The sequence below is a fragment of the Meriones unguiculatus genome, chromosome 3 (genome assembly GCF_030254825.1).
Source record: "Meriones unguiculatus strain TT.TT164.6M chromosome 3, Bangor_MerUng_6.1, whole genome shotgun sequence".
In the NCBI taxonomy this organism is placed as follows: Eukaryota; Metazoa; Chordata; class Mammalia; order Rodentia; family Muridae; genus Meriones; species Meriones unguiculatus.
Window position 1 is genome coordinate 84,191,944 of NC_083351.1, and position 25,495 is coordinate 84,217,438.

At 40.2% G+C, this 25,495-nt stretch overlaps 1 protein-coding gene and 1 long non-coding RNA gene across 4 annotated transcripts in view; one reads left to right on the plus strand and one right to left on the minus strand.

Moving 5' to 3' along the window:
* The window catches only part of Utrn (utrophin), a 524,212-nt gene that overhangs the window by 169,283 nt on the left and 329,434 nt on the right, over positions 1 to 25,495 (plus strand). For all 3 annotated transcript variants that reach the window (XM_060380271.1, XM_060380270.1, XM_060380269.1), the window contains 10 exons: positions 6,411 to 6,524; positions 7,383 to 7,538; positions 11,353 to 11,523; positions 13,505 to 13,684; positions 15,522 to 15,656; positions 17,801 to 17,950; positions 19,476 to 19,637; positions 20,467 to 20,595; positions 22,459 to 22,632; positions 25,084 to 25,239. In XM_060380271.1, the coding sequence (XP_060236254.1) occupies positions 6,411 to 6,524; positions 7,383 to 7,538; positions 11,353 to 11,523; positions 13,505 to 13,684; positions 15,522 to 15,656; positions 17,801 to 17,950; positions 19,476 to 19,637; positions 20,467 to 20,595; positions 22,459 to 22,632; positions 25,084 to 25,239 (1,527 nt within the window). The remainder of the gene's footprint in view (positions 1 to 6,410; positions 6,525 to 7,382; positions 7,539 to 11,352; positions 11,524 to 13,504; positions 13,685 to 15,521; positions 15,657 to 17,800; positions 17,951 to 19,475; positions 19,638 to 20,466; positions 20,596 to 22,458; positions 22,633 to 25,083; positions 25,240 to 25,495) is intronic.
* LOC132653102 (uncharacterized) lies at positions 7,833 to 16,639 on the minus strand. The gene is made up of 3 exons (XR_009590794.1): positions 16,516 to 16,639; positions 10,961 to 11,086; positions 7,833 to 8,054 (listed from the first exon to the last, which is right to left on the minus strand). It is a non-coding gene; the product is annotated as an uncharacterized LOC132653102 (long non-coding RNA).

Genomic DNA, 25,495 nt, shown 5'->3' on the forward strand with positions numbered 1-25,495 from the left:
TTCTTTTGTCAACAGTTATTTCCTTTTGTACAGGATAAGGTTAGACTGCTACACTCTTCCATAGTGCTAGGCATAAATGCGGGCTTCACTTCTTCTGTTCTGTGCTGTGCTTAACAACAGAAATGTCCATCTGTGCTTTGACAAAACCATCACCTCCCTTCCCCACAGCAAGACATTTAAAAACATGAATCGGGCATTTTTTTTTTTTTTATTGATTTTACTGATAGGATTTTCTTATGAATCATGAGGATAAAATAAAATCTGAAGAAGCTCCTTTTTCTCAGTTCTGTCTTCTCTTTCATTGGTTATTACTAGATTGTGATACTGGTTTTGTATCATTTCCTTTTCTGGAGGATTACCAGAGCATCCCCCAAATGCCCATTAGGCCTGGTTTGCCTCTTGGCTCTGCTGGCCAGGCACAGGCCACCCTGCAGCCCACTTCCTAACAGTTCTATCAGTCTTAACTCAACTCCTGCTTCCTAACTCTTATGCTGAGAATTCATCTTTCGCAGATGCCAGAGCCTTCTGCCTGTGGTCTGCTTATCTTCACCAAAGTGAAATGTTCACGCTTAGCACGGAGTCCCTGCCCCTTCCTTGTCTAGCTTGTCCACGTGCCCACTGAGAGTGGCATCAGGCTGGGAGAGAATCACGGGTCCCAAAGGACCACCCTGGACTTTTGCCTTACTCTGGACATGTCATGTACTTGCTGGAATATCAAATCCCGCTGGCTGATTCTTTCAGAACAGGCTTCATTAGCAGTCTTCAGCCTTGCTCAGGACCACAGCACAGCCTGAGCATCACTCATCCTTCGCTTGTAGTACTGTGTGTCCTCCCATCTCCACCCTGGGAGTTTTGTCATGCTCAGAACTTCAGGGCTCTCCTTTCTTCCAGGGTGTGAGCTCTTGGAAGACAGAACTCTGTGGGGTTCCCAGCATGTAAGAGGATGTGAATAGCAGGGACCCGAATGAATTGCTCAGTAGGTGTGTCAGTCTAAAACCCACTTATCTTCACTGGCAGCACAGCTTGTCTGCTCACTTCTCTTCCTTCAGAGTTAAAGATATGTGCCAAAACAATGTGTTCTGCCTCAGAACATGAAAGGACAGGCTGAGATGCTGCCATTGAAGAAGCAGGTTTTGAAATTGTTTTGGAAGTATTTCAGGGCAAAAAGTAAGGAAGAATAAAATCTTCCCTAATTTAACCTCTGAGGATATAGCCACTTAAATCTTTCTAGAGACTGCAGGCCTGATATAATAATTATAATATTGCCTCCTCCATCATATTCATTTAATCTAGGGAATAATGGGCCATCCTACACCCTGGATTTAGGGATACAGGTTTAAACAAACTGATGTGGTGGCGATGTTATTCTCTGTCCTTATCTCTGTGCCAGAAAGCATTTTATGACAGTGTTTTGAGCAAGCTTTTGGTATCTGTTGAAACAACAGGTATTGTCTGCTACAGGCTCTGGAATGCTTAAAAAAATGAGCAAAATAAGAAACTCTTTATTTTAAATTACTGCACTAATTCTGTTTTTCACAGCTGGTTCTGTCTGTGTCTTAGGGTAAGAATTAACAACTTAAAAATCCACAGACATTCCATCTGATGGGGGAGAGGGCAGGGAAACAGGCCAGGAATGTGACTGTCCTCAAGCGTGAGCAGCCTCTGGCTGTGCGCCTTAGCTTGGCAGGCCCTCACACCCAGAGTTTCAAAGCTTTAAAATGCTCACCTCTCCAGCTCAGGGGGACAGCACAAGGTGCAAAGGGATTGTTTTGTTGACCCTACATTCTTTCTCTGTGACCCTGAACAAGGTGTTGCCTGCTCAAGAAGTTTTCTGTAAGGATGGTCAGTGTTTCTGAATTTTGACCATTCCAAAGAAGAACCTTTGATGTTTTAAGTTCCTTTAAATAACCAATTATTAGCAGTTTCATCTTTACTTGAATATTTGTGAATAAAAACAGGAATGAGAAATAATTACTGTCTTAAACTAGGACTGATTAATTTTATTGCAGACATTTTAATTAGAAATTTACTGCTAACTTGTATGTGTTTGTGTGTGTGTGTGTGAGAGAGAGAGAGAGAGAGAGAGATACACAGAGACGGAGACAGAGAGGAATGCACACACACACATACACACACACACACACACACACACGACAGAAACAGACAGAATATGTGTGTGCTTATGAAAATATGTGTGTGGAAGCCAGAGGCCAAATGATTGTCTTTGGAGTTTTTTTGTTTTTTTTTTTTTTTTTTTTTTTTTTTAAATAAGGTCTCTCCCTGGGATCTTGGACTCCCAGATCAGGCTATTCTGACTGGCCAGCGCACCTCAGAAATCTACCTGTTTCCCCTTTCCTAGCATTTGAAAAACAAGCGTTTGTCAGCATACCCTGCTCTTTATGTGGATTCTTCAGGTTCATGCTTACCAGGAAAGCAATTTACTGACCGAGCCATCTTCCCAAACTCCTACTAGGGACCTAAAATAAATTTGTTTATAAGAAGTCAAGTTCTCCAAAGAATTGTGTGTATATGTATGTGTTCATGTATTTGTTCAGGAAGGTGGACAGGCAGAGAAGGCATTTATTCATTATTGTAGATTAGGAACACCCAAGTGCTTTAGCGGTGTGATTTTTTTTTAGTGTCTAGAGAAATTGGGTTGTTCTTGTGAACTTTTTCATGTTCTTTGTGACTTGACTGAGGAACTGATGTGGGAGCCAAAGTTATATTTAAAGTTTTAATTACTGTGCCTAAGAGATCCATAAAGCAAAGGCACAACTAAGTAGTAAGTCCACTGGCCCAACGGTGGTGCTTCCTGAAATCCTGGGGCCTAGAGTTTATGAGAAATAGCATGCACGTCTTTTCCCCGCCCTAAACACATTTGTTTGCCCTAACTGTATAGATGTGCTTGATCACATGTGGGTGGGAGGTACGTGGGAGGAGGTACTCGGAATGCACGCTTGCTGCTGATCTGACGTGGTGGGAAGCACGCAATCTCGTGGCTTTGCCTTAGTAAGCCTCTGCAAAATGTGACTTGTAGCCATTTTCTTGGAACCCTGGAATGGACCTGACCAGAGTCCACCATGGCCAATATTTCCTTAAAGCTTGCTCTGAATTTGGTTCAGCACTGTGGTAGTGGTGTTATTCTCATGCCCTGGGACTGAGACTGACTTCAGATGGGCAGGCATGTGGGACTAACAGGCAGTTTTCTGCCATGGGTGCATTAGAAGATTTTCCTTTCAGGGAAAAAGAGACGCTGAGGGGAGAGTGAAGCAGGGAGGAACCGACTCTCTGAAATCTCCTGCAGGCAGGCAGGTGTCAGCTGGTAGTTCTTTAGTGATGCCTTGTCATTGAGCCTGGCCACAGGGTGGGGTGCCTGGTGAGTCTGCTGCTGTAAGGCGTTTTTAAAGTTTGGGTGTGTGTCTCCTTTACTTACTCCTGAGCTCTGACTATGCCTCATCAGATACACCACTATCCAGCTCTTTCATGTGGCCATTTTCCAGGTACTTTAAAACAGCTATAGGACTGAACAAATGTTAATATTGACAGCAATTTAAAAAAGTACCTGATTTTTGGCAAACACATTCTCACCCTGGCATTTTTGGGTGTCTCTGACAGGATGTAAGTTCTAGAATTTGGAAGAATCAGCTCTCCAGTGAGACCCGTGTTGTTAATAATGAGGCAGATACTTTACAGGTGCTAACTGTGCATTGCATGCATCTGTGTGCTGTTCCTCTGTACACTCTCTGTGATTTTCAGAACAATCAAACATTGTTGTTATTCCTATTTTACCGGTGAGCAACTGAGGTGCTGAGAACAGAATTGGTTTTATATAGTCACATTTTTAGCTGCTGAGCTCAGCATGAGACCTCCATGTTTCTTTCATGGTGCACATGGATATGGATTACACACAGGGTTGTCTGTAGTGAAAACAGGATGGTTTTTCTGTCACTTTGTCTCATTGGGATGATTAATTCTTTTTTTTTTTAAAGATTTACTTATTATTTATACATTATTCTTCCTCCATGCCAGAAGGCACCAGATCTCATTATAGATGGTTATGAGCCACCATGGTGGTTGCTGGGAATTGAACTCGGACCTTTGGAAGAACAGCCAGTGCTCTTAACCTCTGAGCCATCTCTCCAGCCCAGGAGATGATTAATTCTATGTGGCTTGTCTGTGTCTGCTGTATTCCTCTTTCTCTTTTCTCGAATGAAGCTGAGAGCAAGAGAAGGACAGGTATTCCCAGACTGTGTGTATTCACCTGGGTCTGGGCCTGTGTGAGAAGTGAAGAAGAGAGAAGGTGGAAGGGACTGATACCCTGTTTCTTCTCATTTGCCACTGAGGTGATAAAGCTGCCTAACGTTAGTCTGTTTTTTAACTGGTATTGTCAACATAATAAAACGAAATATAGTATTTATAATGACCTCATAATATAGTTATGCTAGCAATCTGTTAAGCAATATTTGATAGGGGAAGCCTGTTTTGAGGAAATTAGTGAGAATACTGGGGTTTTAGTGAGTCATAATGCCGTGACTCATGTATTTAAGAACTACGACTGATAGCTATCTTGGGGTTTGAGGCACCTGTAAGTGCCAATGTGAAACTCTTTTCCTCATTCAAAATTAGCTTCATTGAATTTCTTAGTAACATAGAAATACTATGTTCTTTAGAAGAAGTTCAGAATAGATATTAACAATGCATCAAGGAAGACAATTTGAAAAGGCATGTTTTATGACTGTTTTATTTTTAGTTATTTATTTTTAAATTTTATGTGCATATGTGAGTACTTCCATGTATGTGCAGGCAGTGACTGTGGAGGTCAGAAGAGGGCATTAAGTCCCCTGAAGCTGGAATTAAAGATGGTTGTGTATTATCATGGGGCTGCTGAACCCAGTTTTTCTCTCAGAGCTGTGAGTGCTTTTTTCTGCCAAGATATTTCTCCAGCCCTGCTTTCAGTTTTCTTAGCATCTATTAATTATAAACAATGGAACTGTTTATGATTATGACATTTTCAGGAAAGCAGGGTTATTGGAAAATTCCGTAAGACTCAACATCAAGAAATCCAGTCTAAACCAACCAATTAACCCACCAAACCCAAATCATATAGAAAATTATAGTTCTCTGTCAGATTTCTAAGTAGAAGAAAGTTAGGAAGAGCAGCTGGTAGGAGGGTGGAAAGGGTAAAAGTTTTAATTATTCTTTTGTCTTATTGTTGGTCTGTTTTTTAACTGGTATTGTCAAGATAACAAAACAATTTAGTATTTATAATGACCAAATTCTGTAGTTGCTGTACTCTACTGTATTGTACCATACTGTACTATACTATAGCTCTATACTAGTAGTCTATTAAGCAATATTTGATAGACTGATCTATTTCAAAACAAACAAGTTTAACAAAAAAGAAGTATGGGACAACCTCACAGTAGGAAAAATCTAAAATCAGTTTAGGCTGTATTTTATAGGTGTGTAGCATCTGTATGGCAAGTTCTGCCGTTATGATTCATTCCAACTTTATAATAATAATTATAGGAATATTAAATAAATTTTGTTTTTCCAGAGCATGTGGATCAGAATAGTTTGTGTGTTACCTGGCTATATTACCCTAGAAATGTCATGAAACAGGGAATATTTAGCCATCACAGAGCTAGGGATTCACACTGTGGCCACTTTCTAATTCATCATTCACATTTATTTCTATTTATAGGAATGATCAAGAAAGAACTGAAGGGATTCAAGAAAACAAATTAGGGAAATTAGTACGGCTGACTAACCAATGATGGAATTGAAGGCCTTGGGGAAAATGACTGCTGCTTTAGTATTTGAGTGGGGTTAACCTCTCTTCTATACAGCTACACCTTTGTAGTCTCCTCTTTAAAGCCTGCTTCTTCTAGAAAATGTTTGCCTTCTTGTACTTAGTAATGGATTGGTTGAAAGAACTGAAGTAGACAGTGCTAGTTCCCACCCCACAGAAGAACGAAGAGTCATGAGTTGTATTTCCTTCATGATGATTACCTCCTCTGGTAGCTAGCTTTAAAGAAAAAAATGGTTCTAAGTTGTTGGAAATAAGATTTTTTTTTTAGTTAATTATAACTAGAATAATGGTTTCTTTTTTAATTTTAATTTCAATCTTAATCCTAAATATTGCTTGCATTTAACCAAAATAGTTCTCACCAGAGTGTTTGGGACTTGTGGAATGATTATGAAGCTGTCATTTTTGGGAACTTTTACTTGAGAATAAATTAAAGACTTATTTTCCAAGTTGGGAGACTTCAAAAACGGAATGAAATAAATGAAGACCATGCTGTCAAAGTTTTGGGGAGTTGCCTTTTTTCCTAGTTGTAGTAGATCTTGAGATGTAGTAGGTTGAATGTCACTGAGTAATACCTCCTTTGTGATTGTGTTCGATTTAGGCTGATTCTGAAGTCATTGAGAAGTGGATGGATGGTGTGAAAGACTTGCTAATGGAAGAGCAGGCTGTCCAAGGAGACGCCCCTGCTCTACAGAGGCAACTTGATCAATGCGCTGTAAGTTTTGCTGATCTGGCAATCCTGCTCAAATAAATAACATTTTCTTTTTGTCCTTTGACATTTGCTGTTTTTAAAATTCTCAGAATGGGGCATATGAAGTCCAGATAAAGTGTCTTTTATTATAAAGCTTTTATTTTGGCTTTATAGCTAATAAAAGACGGACATTGCTCACATTTTAGTGCTGACTGTGGTTATAGAATTTGTGACAAGAGAACAAGAGTAAATTTATTTCCTTGGAAGGCATTCTCTTTTGTTACAATGATGATCTTAATGTAATGGTTATCACGAGTGTGCTGCTATCATTGTATCCCATAATGAGCCTTTATGAGAAACATATTTAACAAATGAAATATGCTAGTAATACTACATACAATTTATGTGTGATGGCATTATCAGGTGTCTCTAAAGCAGTGGTTTTCTTAATGATATGTATCACCCTTTAATAGAGTTCCTCATGTGGTGGTGACCACCAACCATAAAATTATATTGTTACTAATTTATAACTAATTTTATTAATGTTATGAATCGTGGTGTAAATATCTGATATGCATGGTATTTGATACGTGACACCCCCCAACCCAAAGAAGACATGGTGTACAGGTTGAGAAACGATGCTCTAAATTAATTTAAAGTAGTATTTTCCACTGAAATTCAAGTGTTTTTAATTTAATTTTAGCAAATGGCCATATTAAATGTCACGCAAACTGAGTTTCTTGAAGTGAGTTAAGTAGCTGAGAATCCCGACTCCCGGGCAAAATGTCCTTGAAATAGCTGCAGGATCTAGGCAGATAGGTATGGTACTGATGTCCACTTTAATTGAAGCAGACTCAACATGGGCTTCTTTCCTATATTCAGTCATTTGCTAATGAAATAGAAACAATTGAGTCATCTCTGAGAAACATGAGAGAAGTAGAGACTCACCTTCAAAGCTGTCCAGTTGCTGGAATCAAGACGTGGGTGCAGATGAGACTAGTGGAGTACCAGGCCCAACTGGAGAAATTCAGCAAAGAGGTGAGTTTTTCACTCTCACTAGAAAGGGGACACAGTGGTACTGGCTTCTTTTGTCCAGGAAAACAAAACTGAAAAATAGTGCTTTACAGGAAAGCATGAAACACACTTAAACACACATGCATGTGTACACACGCACACACATAACACACACACACACAGATGTGTATATGTGTGTATGTATATGTTTTAAATTGAGCTCCACACATTCATTTATGACACTTGTCTTGCCTTGAGGGCATACAAGTGTGGTAGCCACTAATTATAGCTATTAATCTTTTGGGCAGCAATGTTTATTAATCAACTACAGTTTAGCATTGTTAATTATTGTCTGCTACCAGGCATCTCTTTATGCTCTGGGGACAGCAGTGACCAGGGCAAAGCTTCTTCTTGAGGACTTTGTCTTCCTGTGAGGCAGGTGAACTGTCACGGAGGGATAGCCAAGAGTTGAGAGAAGGTAGATTTGTTTTCAGTAGGTTGGCCAGGGTCTTGTTCAGCTTGGGATATTGCAGTAGAGTACTGGGTAAAGAAAGAGGGAGGCCATGTCAGATTCAGATAAGAACATGCGGTATGAGAAATTTCCCATTTCAAAGCTCAGCTATGGAAGCGAGTGTGGTGTGTTCACTGAGGTCCCAGGGCGCTGGAAAAGAGTGAGAGGAGTTAGTGATAAGGAAAGTAAGGATACCTGAGGTCAGAAAGTAGGGTGGGGAGAGGCCTTCATTAAGGGCAAACACTCTGGATTTGATATTAAGAATGACGTCAATCATTGTTTGAAAGTTTGTTAACTTATTTTGCTGTTATTACTGTATGTGTATGTGTGTTGGCCCATGGACCCTGGGTACGTGGCAGAAGTCAAGAATGTCTTGTCAAAGATACTCTGTCTTCTACTGTTGTGTGAGTCTGGGTGATTGGACTCAGTTCCCCAGGCATGGCTGCAAAGGGCCTTTGCCTGCTTAGCCATCTCACTGGCCCACGGTTGAGGGTTTTGAGCAGGGGAGTGATGTATGATAGAGGCAGTGCTTGAGGCCCTGAGAAATGCCGTGAGTGGACGTTCTTTTGGAAACAGAGACAGGGTTTGGGTAGAGGATGATGTATGATGGAAAAGTGATGGGTCAAGGGTGGCTCAGGAGATTGGCAGAGGGTCTTTGTGTGGATTGAGGTGTTACTCTTTGAACAATAGGGACTCAAAAGGAGAAGCTTTGGGAGTGCAGACAAGGGGTGAGTCCTAGTCTGGAACGGGCAAGGTCAAGATGACCCTGCCCATGGCGCCCTTTATTTTTTCCTCTTTTTAAAATTTCAGTTTTAGTGTGTTTGGAGCATGGAAACCCGAAGACATTGAGTAAGAGTAGTGAAATAGAGGACATGGTTCTTAGGTGACACTGAGGAATAAGCAGCTATCTAGCATCCATCATTTACTTATCTCCTGGATCCCTGTATTCATGTATCTATTTTTCATCCTCCATAATCTTCACCCATTCATTGTTTATCATTCCTGTCTACTATTGACATATATATCTGTCCATCCATCATCCTTAACCATTTATCTGTTGACCCACTTGCTCACTCACTTACTCATAATACTATAAACTCAACTGTGAATTGTATTTAAGTATAGAAACATCAGAGTCTTCAGCAAAGAAGTAGCTACATGTTGTATGAGTTGTTAGTTATTTAGATCAGTTCTACCCAATTTGTATCACTAGTAAAAAATTTAAGAATTTTAGAAAATATTTTAAAATTTTAGTTAGCAAAAATAGGTATGTCTGGGGCTGAAGAGAAGGTTCAGCAGTGAAGAGCATTTGCAGCTCTTGCAGAGGACCCAGATTCATCACAGCATGGGAGACCACAAGAGTCTGGAACTCCAGTTCCAGATGATTTTTTTTTTTTTTGAGACAGGGTTTTTCTGTGTAGTTCTGGCTGTCCTAGGACTACCTCTGTAGACCAGGCTGGCCTCAAGCTCATAAAGATCTACCTGCCTCTGCCTCCCAAGAGCTGGGATTAAAGACGTGTGCCACCACACAGCAGTTCCTTGTGACCTTGATGTTCTCTTCTGGTCTCCATGGCCAGTGTGCAAGCATGTGAACAGACAAAACACCCCTACACATAAAACAAAAATTAGTAAGTAAAAAAAGGGAGTGTCAGACAAAAATCTACAGTAATGTGTCTCATCTATGCTCTCATGAAAGAAATTATAGCTGTTCTAAAATACAAAGTATATAGTTAGGATTTTGTGGGTTTTGTTTTATTCTCAAGTTTTCTATAGATCTATTAAAATGATAAAACTGTGTTCAGAAAGTGCAAGCAAAGAGAACCCTCTAGAAGTATACTCAAAAGTCTGTGTTTATATGGCTATATTGCACTTTAACAGCTGAGCATCTCTCTAGCCCCCATATTGCACTTTATACGCACAAGCACACACACACCATCTATCATCTATCTATATGCACATGTATATATGAAACTACAGATAAGAGCTGCCCAGGTGACAGCGCTGACCATCAGCCTGGGCAAAGCACTGTGTGCTGTTGTGGCTTCTCTCTGGAAGAGTATCACCCCAGCTGGGCGCGGTGGGTGTGTGTAGGCCTGGAAAGAAAAGTTCCTTGTCTATTTTTAGGCCTGTGATCCTGTTTGGAGGGAGGGAACAGGAAAGCCATTAACTGTCCCTTAACCCACATTCCTGTGAACCCGTCCTGTTCCTGTCCTGGCCTCTGGTTACTGTCAGCTCTGGTGAGGTGGCCTCCCTGCTGACATGTAATTTGAGCAGGCTTGTCAGAGGAACGTTGTGCTATTCCTGTGTGCCAGGATCATCTCGTCCAGCCAAAGTGAGTTTGTGGTTAGGCGAAGAACTCTGAAAATATTTGTAATGTACTTCACAAGGTTATTGGGCCTGGTTCAGACCAATAGCTATTTTCAAATGTATCTTCTACTTTCTTTTTCTTAAAGTTTATTTCATGTGCCCTGGTGTTTTGTCTGTCTGTATGTTCCTGTGTGTAGAGTTCTGGGTTTCCTGGAACTGGAGTTACAGATAGTTGTAACCTGTCATGTGGGTGCTGGGAATGGAACCTGCAGCATCAAGAAGAGCAGCCAGTGCTCTTAACTACTCAGCTGTCTTTCCAGCCTCAATTTGTTCTTTCTAACCAACATTTTATAGGGTAATATCTTATGAGCATCTTTTATAATAGTTCTTCCCACCCTCAGTTTTTTCCTTATTTTTGGGAGCAGGTCTTACTCTGTAGACCAGACTGGCCTTGATTCACAGAGACTCCCTTGCTTCTGCCTCCCTAGAGCTGCGTTTAAAGGGATGTGTAGCCATGCCCAGCTCCACCACCCTCAGTTTAGGAAGTGAGGACACAATGGGAATTCTGATTGCTGTTTTTCTTTTTTAAATATTAAACAATGTTATAATAAAATTATTTAATATATACCTTTATTGCTATAGGTTAGCTCCTTCATGTAGAATAAAGAGGTCAGAAACCAAGCTGGGTTGGAAGTAGAAGCTTCCTCTTTCCTGCTGCCAAATTTCTCAGTGCTGCAAAGTGCTGTGCAGGCTCCTGGAGAGAAAAAGACCAGCTGTGAGCCCAATTTTCAGAGTGACAGTGGGTATCTTCAGGTTAGGTTCAAGTCTAAAATGCTGTGTAGAATTAACTATAATTTCTTACATTATACAGTACCAGCATAGGATGTATAAATTTTTTACTTGAATATTAAAACCTAAGACTGGAAATTAATCACAGTGTCTTTAAATATTAAAGGGTAGAACTTTGGTACTTAATGTATTTAAATGTATTTATTGAGCAGAGTGGTGTTTCTTTCCTAGATTGCTATTCAAAAGAGCAGGCTGTGTGATAGTCAGGAAAAAGCCATGAACTTGAAAAAGGACTTGGCCGAGATGCAGGAGTGGATGGCTCAGGCTGAAGAGGAGTACCTGGAGAGGGACTTTGAGTACAAATCTCCGGAAGAACTCGAGAGTGCCGTGGAGGAGATGAAGGTGCGGCCTTGTGCCTGTCTTTTCACACTGTTCAGTCTGTCAGCCACTCAACCTGTCACACTACATGGAGCCATATAGACAAGTCTGCTCTGGTAGCAGGAATTTTAATTAAAAAAAAAAAAAATGAGAAGAGTAGCTGTGGTGGTTTTAGTTGGAAAAGGAGGCAGATGCCCATCCACTGGTTCAAGTCCACCTTGGAGTTGATGCTGTGAGGTCCCTTGCAGACAGTTATATATGTTGTAGTCTTGGGGAGCCACAGAGGACTTCAGAGTCTCGAAGACTGTACAGAGAAACTTTTCCTTTTTTAACGTAGTGAACACATATAGTATAAACTTACCATTTTAGCAGTTTCTTAGTATATATTTGATAGTGTTGCTTATAGTCACAGTGGCATGCAGCTTCTACCACTGTTTCCAGGAAGGGTAAATTGTGGTAAGGGGCAAAGGAGACATCACAGGTTGGTTAGAGGTTATCATGGTTCTATTGGGTTTGACTCCAGTCAGTATTGGGGGTACGAAGGAGCAGGAGGCAGGGGCTCTTCAGTCAGAATTGGGTCACACACGAACCCAGAACATCCTTGAAAGCAGAAGGCAGAGCTTCTACAGTTGGGGTCACAGAATATCCTTGGAGCAGGAAGCAAGGGCTATACAGTCAGTATTGGGGGCACAGGGGAACCCCATAAGTTCTTTAGAGCAGGAGGCAGAGGGTGTAGAGAGAAGATGAGGTGAAGATAAGTTAGAGTCATAGGCTGTGGTTCTAGAAACTTCTATTTCTGAGTCAGTAGTTCTTGTTTAATGAAAGAATTGGGCCTCAGACCCACACTGCCTCCACTGTTCTTCAAAGATAAACACATGATTCCTTTTAAGATTCATCTTTCTTTTTGTAAAAGATCAAGCAATATAATGTATGACCACCCAACAGTTAACTCGATCATTACTGTATCTAAGGGAAAGATTTCTGTGCACGTAGATTTTAAAGAGGTTTTATATGATGTTCATGTGTATTAGATATGACTCAGTACACGTGAAAGGAGTCTTACTTGAGCTGTGGCGAGGTACTGAAATGTATATGCATGTGTATGTATAGTGTAGCTCCTTTTGAAATTTTAAAAAATATTTTAATATAGAAAATATTTTAAAGGTAGTCTACTATCCAAAGACCGACTACCTCATTTATCTCTCACACTGTTGGAAGTTTAGTTTGATGTTGTTTTTAAAAGTCATTGTAGTTGTCAGTGAAGAAAAATGAGATTAAAAATCTTTGATTGGGCAACATTCTATTCATTTTTATTCTTGAAAAAAGCCATTAGGAATTTAAAAGCCACTACACTTAATTACTTTTCCCTCACCCCGGGAGAGCTGAAATCCATTAAGCAATAAAGAAAGCTAAAAGGGAAGTTAACGGGCTGTTGCAGGTGGATTTTCTTGCATGTGAGATTAAGCATCTTGAGCACAGATGGAAAGCCAGGAAGCAGCTATTTCTGGACCAAGCTGTCCAGTGGAACTTCATCATCTTTGATATGCTCTTCATTCTTGGATGGATGGATGTATCTGTGTTCTAGGAGGCAAATGTTTTTAGAAGGATTTGTGGGACATTTTAATGGATGCCTCTGCCATGGTATCCTGCCATTTTTAAGGGCTTTTATGTATTTCAGTTTAATGTGTTCAGACCGCCAGTGGTCAGTTAAAATAAGTTCATTTAGGTCCTTAACCTGAAACTAGAGTTTGGAAATATTTCTTGTAAACACTGTGTAGGATATCTTGGCTGTGAACTCTGGTGTTATTAAATGAAAATGTCGTGGGGACTGGAAATGTACATTGGAACTTAGAAGGGTGAGATTTTAATTTTAACACTCTTCTTACAAAAAAACCCTCACTCTATAATTTTCATTTAGGTGTTTTAATATTCTATATTATTTATTTATTTATAAATATATTGATTGCAGAGAACTATGTTTTAAGTTGTTTCTTTCTTGGGACAGAGGGCGAAAGAGGATGTGCTGCAGAAGGAGGTGAGGGTGAAGATTCTGAAGGACAGCATCAAGCTGGTGGCTGCCAAGGTGCCCTCTGGTGGCCAGGAGTTGACATCGGCGTTCAATGTGGTGCTGGAGAGCTACCAGCTCCTTTGTAATAGAATTCGTGGGAAGTGCCACACACTGGAGGTATGAGATTGTCTCCCTCATGGACACTATCCTGAGATTCACGTTCTGTGTGTAGTGAGAATTCCCCTATCTTAGTAAAAAAAAAAAAAAAAAAAAAAAAAAAAGTCTATTATTTTGTCAAACATTGGATTAATCTGTGTGGATTAGGAGGATAGGAATAAGAAAGATGATGATGATATGATGATGATGATTTTAAAGAAGCCAAGACCTGCCTTCATTTCTCAGAAGGTTCATTAGCAGTATTTTTTCCCCTTCAAGCTTTAATGTTTTTATATTTTCCCCAGTGTTTTTAGGTTATGAAGGAGCCTCAGAGTCTGCATTAAACTCCCGACCATCTTAGAAGAGTCCAGCCTGGTTTCTTTTACTTGGCCCACTACATAGACAGGAACTCAAGTTTTTATTTTGAGTAGTGTCTAACATTTACTAGATGGAAAAAGAACTTAAATATGTAGATATTTTATATGCAAATTGAGACCAGTTAGTAAGAAAGGATGAACCTATATCTGGGAGTGAGTCTCAGAAGAGGGTAACAGTGAGTTACCCTTCTGTTCCTGTAAGATCTGAAAGGATTTCTCAGTCTGCTTCTTGCTGGAGTAATGTTGGAGCAGGGATGGACTATAAACCTCCTTCTTTAGCTCTGAACCAAGAGTCAGCAACTTATGGCAGAGGCTTCAGGTTTAAACTGTGTATCTTTAGCCAGCCAGTGGTGGCTCACACCTTTAATCCCAGCACTCAGGAGGAAGAAGTAGGTGGAGCTCTGAGTTCAAGGCTATCCTTGTCTACAGGGTGAGTTTCTGAACAGGGCTACATAGAGGAACCCTGTCCTGAAAAACCAATAAACAAATAAAAGTAAGTAAGTAAGTAAAAATGAGCACCTTTTTGTTTGGTGGAGAGTGGTGTTTCTAAAGGATTGAAAATAGCATAAATACCTAATTACCGATACCAAAGGTGAACCTGTGACAGACCATTGACGTCACTCCTAAAATCTGAAATACCTTCTCTGCAGGTCTCTAGAAATATCTGCTGATTCCTGTTCTGGCAAACAGGGCTGATATGGGATATGGGTGGGACTAGGCCCCAATTCAGTAGATCTAAAGAAGACAGGTACTGCACTTTAATCTTATCAGTCAGATAAGTTTTTCTTTTGTGGAGCAACTGGACAGAAGGCTCTAAATGCGTGCTTTCTCAGCCTTCTGTTCTACCTCAGAACTCTGGGAAGTGAGAACACATAACTGCCTGGTTCTTGTTTTGGTAAAATGGGGCCTCTTCTTACACTGGCTTATCTTTATTAACTTGGAATGAGGACCAGAAAGCTACAGGCTACGGAGAGGTCTGCTCCTATCAGCTACCCAGGAATTGGATTGGGTATGTCCCAGGAGATTTAAGTTTCTATAAAAAAAAAAAAAATCATGAGTATTTTTGGTGGTGGTGGTGGTGGTGATGGTACTGGGGATTGGACCCAGGTTCTTTGTCAGACAAGCACTGACTGTAAACACTGAACTAAATCTCCAGTTCTTAGCTTCTCTTTAAAACAAACCAAGAGAATTTCACTACTTTTTTTTCCTATTAATAATACACCTTTGTTTTTGACATTTAACCAGGTTCTTTGAATTAATTTTAATAGAAACTGAGTCAGCCTTTTTTCCATGTTTCTTTTTCCTTCCATTTTGATTGCTCTTATTTTATTGACAGATTTAGTTTTATCTCATTTATTTGATGTTCTATCTTCATTGGTTTCTGAATTCCTGCATACTACTCACATTGAAATGCAGTTCTTATTGACTGAAGGGATAGTATAGCTTCTCTTCAGTTGTAATTTTCCCTTCACATTCTTTAGGAGGTCTGGTCCTGTTGGGTTGAGCTGCTTCACTATTTGGATTTGGAAACCACTTGGTTGAACACTTTGGAGGAGCGTGTGCAGAGCACAGAGGCCCTGCCAGAGAGGACAGACGCTGTTCATGAAGCTCTGGAGGTTAGTGCTTTATATCTGAGCTGAGGTTATGTTCACTGTGAATGAGAACAGATGTGCACTCTGTCTGCCTGTTTGTATGCAATCCATCCATCCATCCATCCACCCACCCACCTACCTACCTACCTACCTACCTACCTACCTATTTGTGCATACCATAGGATACGTGTGTGGGTCAGAGCACAGTTTGCAAAAATTATTTCTCTCCTTGTATCATGTAAAGCCCAGGGATCAAATTCATGTTGTTAGGCTTTGAAGCAAGCTCCTTTTCCCCAACTGAGCTTTCTCATCAGCCCTTGGGCACTCTTTATAATCAGCTTTGTGAGGCAGAAAATACATGTGTGTGTTTTAGACATAGTAATGCTTGCCAGTGAGGTCCAGTTTATCTCACCATGTCCTAGACAAACTGTTTTATTTCTTTGCATTTCTAATATGGCATGAACTGTGTTTAAGGTGGCTTCTAGTTTACTATCCTCAGATATAAGGCTGATATGTACATTCGTGAAGGTAGGGGCTCATTGAATGTAGGAACTGGATGGCAAGGCTGGGCTTCAGTCCCCTGGGGCCAAGAAGCATCCCACATACCCCCTTGTTTTGCAGTTTCCAGCCCAGGAATGCACATGATGCTGTGGTAATAGCAGTCTGATCAGGAGGTTTGCTTAGGTGTTGTAGGTATTGATTAGTATTTACTATTGATATATCTTCTGGTAAAGCTGCTGTTAATCCTAAACAGCTGTATACCCAAATCACCACACAGAGACTATGATTTATTTAATTAACCTAGAACACAATGCTGAGCAATAGTTACTCCACCCTAAACCTCCAAGCCCTTATAGTTTCCTAACATTTAGATTTTACCCACATTATACTTGCTTTTTGTGATATAATAGGTCCAGTCCATCTCTCCACGTTGTTCCAAGATCTCTGCTCCTGCCTCTGTTCTCCCAGCTCTCTCTCCCAGCTCTCTTCTGCCCTTTCTGTCCTGTGGCTCCTCCCTCTCTTCCTGTTTCCTTTCCATTGCTCAACATTTTGGCTGGTTGCTTTATTTTGGCATGTTTATACAAAGTTGAGACAGGTGATGCTTAGAATAAACATCACAATGCAATGTCCGGTTTGAAACCCAAGAGTGGGTTCATCAACATTTGAATGAACAAGGGTAAAGTGTATACATTCCAAAAGAACATTATACCAACGGTTAGGGAAAGAGGGGAACATGGCTGTGTTTATGCAGAAGTAGCAGGGCAATATGGAGACTGAGAGAACTGAGTGGGAAGTCAGAGTCATTCCCGGGTGGGGGTGGGGTGGGGGCTACATTCCTACAGATGGATGCTCAGGAGGACAGTTGTCACTTCTCAGACAAAGCAGAGTGGAAGATGAACGGTGTGGAAAGCAATAGATGCCCATTAAACAACAACACACATGCTTTCTTCATAGGAGAGTGAATAGACATTCTAGAAATCCATACAATGGAGAAAAGTAAATGCCTGCCCCATGATAAACACTTTTAAACACTGTTTATTTTTTCCTTTCTTGTTATCTTTACTTTTATGAATGTGTACTGCAGGGCGCTAAACTCAGCCAAAGGGCTCATATCAACAGGTTTGGAAATAGTTTGGAGCCTTAGTTTTTTTTTTGTTTGTTTTTTGTTTTTGTTTTTAAAATTGACTTGTATATGACAAATCAAACTTTCTGTGTTTCAGTTTTCCCATATGCAGAATGGGAGTAATATTTAGCTTATAAGGTTAACTGGATTTATGTCTATAAAACTGTATACATGGAAATCCTTAGTGTATTTCTGTATCATGTGGTAGAAAAATGAATCTCTAATTTTGCTAGTGTAGTTAATAACACTTGAGATATTTGTATAGTGTAGTTTTGCATCTTACATTGAGAATTTCTCAAAGTTAATAATTATTAGAATAATTTTATGCAATTATATTATCACTTATGTTCTCAGAGTGTTTTTAGTTTTGTGATTTTGTTAATGTTGTGGTAATTTTGTGACTTAGTTATTTCCGTAATTGTTGTTATTCTTATTTCTTAGATTTCTAGAAAGTGGACTTACTACTTGTCTTAATATGGCATTTTGCAGCTCTTGATACACTTAGACTCAGTGAATATATATATTTTTTTCTGCCCCACTGCAGTCTCTGGAATCTGTTTTGCGTCACCCCGCGGATAATCGCACCCAGATTCGGGAACTTGGGCAGACTCTGATTGATGGTGGGATCCTAGATGACATAATCAGTGAAAAACTGGAGGCTTTTAACAGCCGCTATGAAGATCTGAGTCACTTGGTGAGAACCAGACATGCTTAGTGTGGTTAGGTAGCTACTGCTGCAAGCTGACCCCGAGGTCTCCCTCGCACCTGGAGCTTCCAAGCTGGTGACAGTTGGTAATGTCTAAATTGGTCCCTGTTTGTTAAGGATTTGGTGTGGCGGGTATTAAAATAGTCAGCAGATGTTAATAAGAGCCTGAGGACTTTGAAGTAAGTATGGAAGAATAGATCTAATATTTGTAGGTCAGGCAAAACTTGCTGATTAACACAAATTGTCAGGCCATACATTGTGGTACATGCCTTTAATCCTAGCACCCAAGAGGCAGAGGCAAGTAGATCTCTGAGCTTCAGGCCAGATTGGCCTATGTGGGGAATCCCCCTAGGCCAGTTGAGTCCTGAGATAGGCCTGGGAGAGAAGACATCATCTCAGCAAAACAAAATGAAATGAAACAAAACCTTGTCAGACAGTGGATGTGGCCCAGTGGGAAAGCGCTTGCGCAGCACATGCAGCTGTCCCCCGTTCCCAGTTGTCCCCCGTTTCCACTCTGCCTTTGAGATTATTGCTATTTTGTGAACTATGTAGCTTTTTGTAAGAGTGATATGGCAGTTGTATTTAAGAATAACAACTCTTATATCTATAGCCTAGGAACTACTAGGGCCATCAGAATTTGACATTGAGTGTTATGAAACCTGCATCACTTGACTCATAATCCACATTATATCTCAACATGCTTATTCATAATAGTGATAAGAGAGGAGGAGTTGTTATTTGTCTGGAAGGTTGAGGAGATAATCAGATGCTCTAACAGATTACTAAATAGCAACTGTAGAGATTTAGACTATAAAAATCATTTAGCTTAATCCAAAGATGTGTGGCAATTGGTGCTTTATACACATGTACGTCTTTAGAACTTGTTCTTAATTTTAGAAAAAAGTTTAGATATTTATTTTCTTGACATTCTTACTATACCTTATGTTTTCATAGGCATTGGTGATTCTTAAAGTTATCTTACATTTCTAGTAAATTAAAAGTTTTATTAAAAATTTTTGAATTTTACTTAATTTAAGACATTTTACATATATGAATGTCTGCAAATATGTATGTGCCCTTAATATGTGTCTGGTGCTTGGGGAATCCAGAAGAGGGTATCTGATGCCCTACAGTTGGAGTTACAGATGGTTGTAAGCCACCATGGTGGGAATCAAACACTTGCCTTCAACAAGAGCAACAGTACTGTTAGCCACTGAGCCAGTCCCCTAAGATTCACATTTTTATTCCATTTTATATGTCCTATGGGAGATCTTTCTATATTTGTGTTTTGTCATAGTATATATTAATAGAAAGAAGTAAAAATGAGAAACTCAGCTGCTGTGTCTGTGAGACACTAGGAGAATATTTGCACTCTTATTATTGATGGTTATTATTTATTTATAAGGAGAGCTGCAGTCTTGAACCAGTACTTTGTTATAGTCTTCCTGGCCAGAAAGCACACTTGTATTTATACTTGTGATGAGCAGTTATAACGGAGATGTCTCCTCTGCAGGCGGAGAGCAAACAGATTTCTTTGGAGAAGCAACTGCAGGTCCTCCGTGAAACTGACCACATGCTTCAGGTGCTGAAGGAAAGCCTGGGCGAGCTGGACAAACAGCTCACCACATACCTGACTGACAGGATCGATGCTTTCCAGCTGCCGCAGGAAGCCCAGGTATTGCTGCGAAGTCGAGAGCCTTTGTGTTCGGAGAAAGAGCAGTTACTTGTAGTCAGATCCTCAGCTGCCAGAGCGAGGAGAACAAACACTCTTTATGGAACAAGCTTTGATTTTGGACTGTTCGTCCTTGTGTGTGAATTTGGCACATTTTCTCTTTAATATTTTATGCGTGTAGGTGTTTTGTTTACATGTTTTGTTTGCATACATGCACTGAGCTCACACCTAGTACCTCTGGATGCCAGAAGAGGGAATTGAACCCCGTGGAACTGGGGTTATAGACTGTTATAGGCCACCATGTAGGTGCTGGTAAAGGAACCTGCATCTTTTGGAAGAGCAGCTGGTGCTCTTAACAGCTGAGCCATCTCTCCAGCAGATTTCACATTTTCTTCTTTAGAAAACGGCATTTTTTTTTTTAAAGCTATAAAGTTCAGGCAATTTATTCTGTGTAAATCAGATATGAACATCAGAAATGACAAAGACCTTAGTGTTAACATGTGCATGACATATTTTTACACTGCAGCAGTCTGTGTTATTATCATGTGTCCCACAAGCTTATTAAAGTAAATTAAAATATGATCATATATTGTACAACTACATTGAACTTCCGTTTTAATATTTGCATGTACTTTTCTGTTGTTGTATAAAGACAGGATATCATACTGTAACTCATGCTTGCCTTGAACTTGCTATGTCTGAGACTGGCCTTAAACTCACAACAATCCTCCTGCTTCAGCTTCCAGAGTGCTAGAATTGCAAACATGAGCTATTACCCTGGGCTTCTTCATGTTCTTTAACAACACACCTCTGTTTTTTATTCTCTTGGTAGAAGATACAAGCAGAGATCTCAGCCCATGAGCTCACCCTGGAGGAGCTGAGACGGAATCTCCGCTCCCAGGCCCCAACCTCCCCTGAGTGCAGGACCAGTAGAGGAGGAAGTCAGATGGACATGCTACAGGTAATGAGCAGGCTTTCTCTTTGTTGGAGGGATGACTCAGTGGTTATGAGCACTGTCTGTGCTTCTAGAGGTCCTGAGTTCAATTCCCACAACCACATGATGGCTTACAACCATCTATACTGGGATCTGATGCCCTCTTCTAGCATGTAGGTGTACGTGCAATAGAGCATGCACACACATCAAATAAATAAATAAATAAGGGGGAATAAAGAAAAGAAAAATGGAAAGGCTTGATTTCTTGGGTAACTTTGCTCTGTACCATGATGCAAACAACAGGATGGGAATGGAGTGTTAAAGGTTTATTGTACCTCTTGACAGCAGAAACAGGTTGTTATCTCGGTAATAAAATAGTGAGTTTTAATAGTTGGTTTGGGAAGAGAGGGTCAGTTCGGCCTAACAGTTGGCTTTGTATAGGCTGTTATCTGTGCACATAGGCTGATGTACTGGGCAGGATGCAAGACCACTCAGTTATTAGTGGGTGGAGTGAGATGGACTTTCATTCTTAATGTGATGAAAGGCATTGAGGTCTGTGTTCATGAACACTATTTCTTGAAAAAGTTAGAAAATTAATGGATTTTCATTCCAGAGACATTATTATCTCTATCCAGATTTAGTCTTTCTGAGACTGAGATACTGGGTGTTTCTTACTTGTGACACTGAGAAGTTCCTTCCATCAGTGGCTTTCAACCTGTGGCAGCCTGTATCAAAACTGCACTTAAGAAGTAGCAATGTTCCTCAGTTGAGGAATGGATACAGAAATTGTGGCACATTTACACAATGGAATACTACTCGGCAATTAAAAAACAAGGAAACCATGAAATTTGCAGGCACGTGGTGGGATCTAGAAAAGATCACCCTGAGTGATCCAGAAGCAGAAAGACACACAGGGTATATACTCACTTATAAGGGGATATTAGACATATAATATAGGATAATCATACTAAAATCTGTACCAAGGAGGACCCTGGGTAAGATGCCCAATCTTCATTCAGAAAGGCAAATGGGACAGACATTGGAAGAGGGAGAAAACAGGAAACAGTACAGGAGTCTACGATAGAGGGCCTCTAAAAGACTACTCAGCAGGGTATCAAAACATATGCTGAGTCTCATAGCCAAACTTTAGGCAGAGTGCAGGGAATCTTATGGAAGAAGGGGGAGATGAAAGACCTGGAGGGGACAGGACCTCTACAAGGAGAGCAACGGAACCAAAATATCTGGGCACAGGGGTCTTTCCTGAGACTGATACTCCAACCAAGGACCATGCATGGAGATAACCTAGAACCCCTGCACAGAAGTAGCCCATGGCAGCTCAGTGTCCAAGAGGGTTCCCTAGTAATGGGAACAGGGACTGTCTATAACATGAACTCAGGGGCTGGTTCTTTGATCTTCTTCACCTGAGGGGGAAGCAGCCTTCACAGTCCACAGAGGAAGACAATTCAGCCACTTCTGATGAGACCTGATAGACTAGGGCCAGATGGAAGGGGAGGAGGACTGTGGGAGAGGCATAGGAGAAGATGGGGGAGGGAAGGTAAGGTAAAGAAGGGATGAGGGAGGGTCTCTAGCTGGGATACAAAGTGAATAAACTGTAATTAATAAAGATAAAATAGAATTTAAAAAAAGAATGAAAAAAAGTAGTAATGAAATAATTTTATGAGTGGGGGGGTCTCCATGGCATGAAGAGCTATATTGAAAGGTCACAGCATTAGGAAGGTTGAGAACCACTGCTTTACAAGACCAGAACCTCCCTGATTCTTCTGGAGCTTCTTGGATTGTCCTATTTCTTGAAAAGCCTTTTAGTATTACATATTATACTAATATCTAGTGAGAGAGATATGAGTGTTTTACTCTCATTTCTACAAACAGAGGAAACTTCGGGAGGTCTCTACCAAATTCCAGCTTTTCCAGAAGCCTGCAAATTTTGAGCAGCGAATGCTTGACTGCAAGCGTGTCCTGGATGGAGTGAAAGCCGAGCTTCATGTCCTAGATGTGAAGGATGTGGACCCTGATGTCATCCAGACCCACTTGGACAAGTGCATGGTGAGTGTGAGGCCGAGGCCCACGTGGCCAGAGCTATTCGTGTGGATTAGTTCTGGGTATCTGTTTTTCCTCCTTGGTTTTGGGCTTGTGGAAGGTAGAGAACATGTTAAAAAATAAGAATGTGTCTCTCTGAGGAAAAATAGGAGATATAAGAAGAATAGGACAAAGTAATGTAGTAAATAAAAATGATATTGGGCTATATAATGTTTATTATTTGCCCTATGATTATCATGGCGGTATTATTAAACCTTCTAACACAATGAAATGAAGACCAGACTCCTGTTAGATTTTGTAATTGCCTTATTTACCTTGGGTTGGGCAGATATTCAACCCACACTGTCACAACAACCTCACCATCCACCTCCCAGCCCCAATCTAATACTATCCCCCTTAGCTGTTTTTAATTGGGCTACCTTCCATCCATAATCTTATTAATACTTGCCTATATTTTTCATTTGGGCCTTTTCATACCATTATTTGAGTCCTTTCTCCTGGCCCACATGGTTTCTTCTTTATGCTAACCCATTCTGGAGTCCTCCTTCCTCCTGACTTCCTGTCTTTCTGTTTCTCATGATTCTCCTGTCCCAAAGTCCTGGAACCTTAAATGCTTACCCCATTCTGCCCTGCCCTGCTTTTAGGCCTTTTAATCAACCAACCAGGTATAATGTTTTAGGTAGGTTTACACAACAAGGGTAACTATATCCAGGCAGTAACCAGATCTTGAGGGCCAGTAATTAGCATCAAAATACAAGCATCAGACCAAACCCCACCAGGTGAAACAATGATGATGGTCTGTGCAGATACAGGGAGTAGACTCAGTGCATTAAAAATATGTATTAAGAAATAAAAAGCTGGGCATGGTGGCACACACCTGTCATCCCAGCATTTTGGAAACAGAGGCAAGCAAACCCTTTGTGAGTTTGAGGCCAGCATGGTTTATAAGGTAAATCTAACTAAAACAGCCAAGTTTACACAGAGAAACCCTGTCTCCAAAAAAAAGCAAATAAAAAAAAAGATGTAAATCACAACCTGAGGTGGGAAAGATATCTGTAGGATGCAATGGACAAGCTAAACTTTTCAAAGTTAATTAGAAGTCTCCAGATATACCATATCTGTAATACCCAGAATATTCCAGAGTATAAAAAAGAAGTTGCTTTGCTAGTAAAATGACCTTTAAATTGAAGTTTAAACTTTAGATGGGAAGAAGGAAGTGACAAATAAGAACTCAGTGTTTCATTCTTTGCAGTTAGTTTATAATAAAAAGTTTTAAAAGATGTTGGTGGGAGGATCTGAACTTAGTCTTTTTGGGGTGCCTGGTGATCTTACTCGAGGAGTCCCTGGGGCCAGTGTTGGTGTTCACTGAGACTATCGTTTCCATGGTTTGTTTCTTACGTGGATGGAAGAGTGCGTGAGTAGAACACATTTGAATCACAGTCAAGTGTTGTAAGCATCTCTTTGCTTGTTGGGATAGAGTGAAAGACATCACTGTCCTTGGCATCACAGGTACTGGCTTTGTATCTTTGAGGTGTTTTGAGTTTGATGTTAATTTGTGGATTAGCTGCTGACACAGAGTTGGGGGATTCAAGGTGACAGGGATGAAGGCAGTTTGGGATTTGAACCATTGAACTCCAAGTTCCTAAAGCCATATCCATGTTGATTCTTTAAAGTTTTACATTTATTTTCAGCATGTAAATTATATTCATTATGGAGGATTTGTTTTCTCCCAGAAATAGAAACAAATAAATGTTAGGGATTTTCCATTCTTTCAGGCACAGATTGCCAGGGGCTGCTGTGTTCTAGTCATAGTGTTAGAATTAAGAAAATATTCTTGGGCTGGAGAGATGACTCAGAGGGTAAGAACACTGGCTGTTTTTCCAAGGACCCTGAGTTCAATTCCCAGCAACCACATGGTAGCTCATAACCATCTATAATAACCCTCTCTGGTGTGCAGGCACACATGTAGGCAGAATGCTGAATAAATAATAAATAAATCTTAAAAAATATTATTTTGGTGCAGTGAATTGAACCAATGACCTTGTACATACATAGTAAGCCCATGTTTTTGCACTGAGTAGTGTGCCACGCCAACAGTGTGACTCTTCAGAGAGACACTCTTCTTTACATTCTGCTGCTTCCCATAGTTTTTAAAGGAAACATGTTCATGAAGAATGTTTATCTAGGATTTCTACTGACATTTAATATACACATCTTGTTTTATACTTAAAGAAACAGAAACCCCATTAATGTATTATCTTATTGGATTTGAAAAAGCATTAGAACCTGACTTCACTTGATTCAGCCTTCAAAACACATTCAAGACAGATTATGTGGCCTTTGATGTACTGGGTGAGATATTAGCTGCCCAGCCATAGAAGCTGTACTCTGAAATGGTGCCAGTTGGGAATTTTCTGTTAGCACTGTAAAAACTTTCTCTCGTTTTCTCTTTTAAAGAAACTGTATAAAACCTTGAGTGAAGTCAAACTTGAAGTTGAGACTGTCATCAAAACAGGAAGGCACATTGTCCAGAAGCAACAGACAGACAACCCGAAAAGCATGGACGAGCAGCTGACTTCTCTGAAAGTCCTCTACAATGACCTGGGTGCACAGGTGGGCACTTGGTTCTTCCGTTTTCCTATTTCTTCATCCCTCTCTCTTTCTTCATCTCTTCTTCTATCAATATTCCTATCAGATTTTAACCTTTACATGTATACTATAATCACCAGTATAATCAGCAGTAGTTATATAAACATTTAAAAATATTTTGTGAGTTATTCTAGGGAATCGCATCATAGTAATATTTTCTGGGTAAACCTTATTTTTGTTTTTAAATATCTAAATTGAATAGTTTACTGAGGTATGTTAC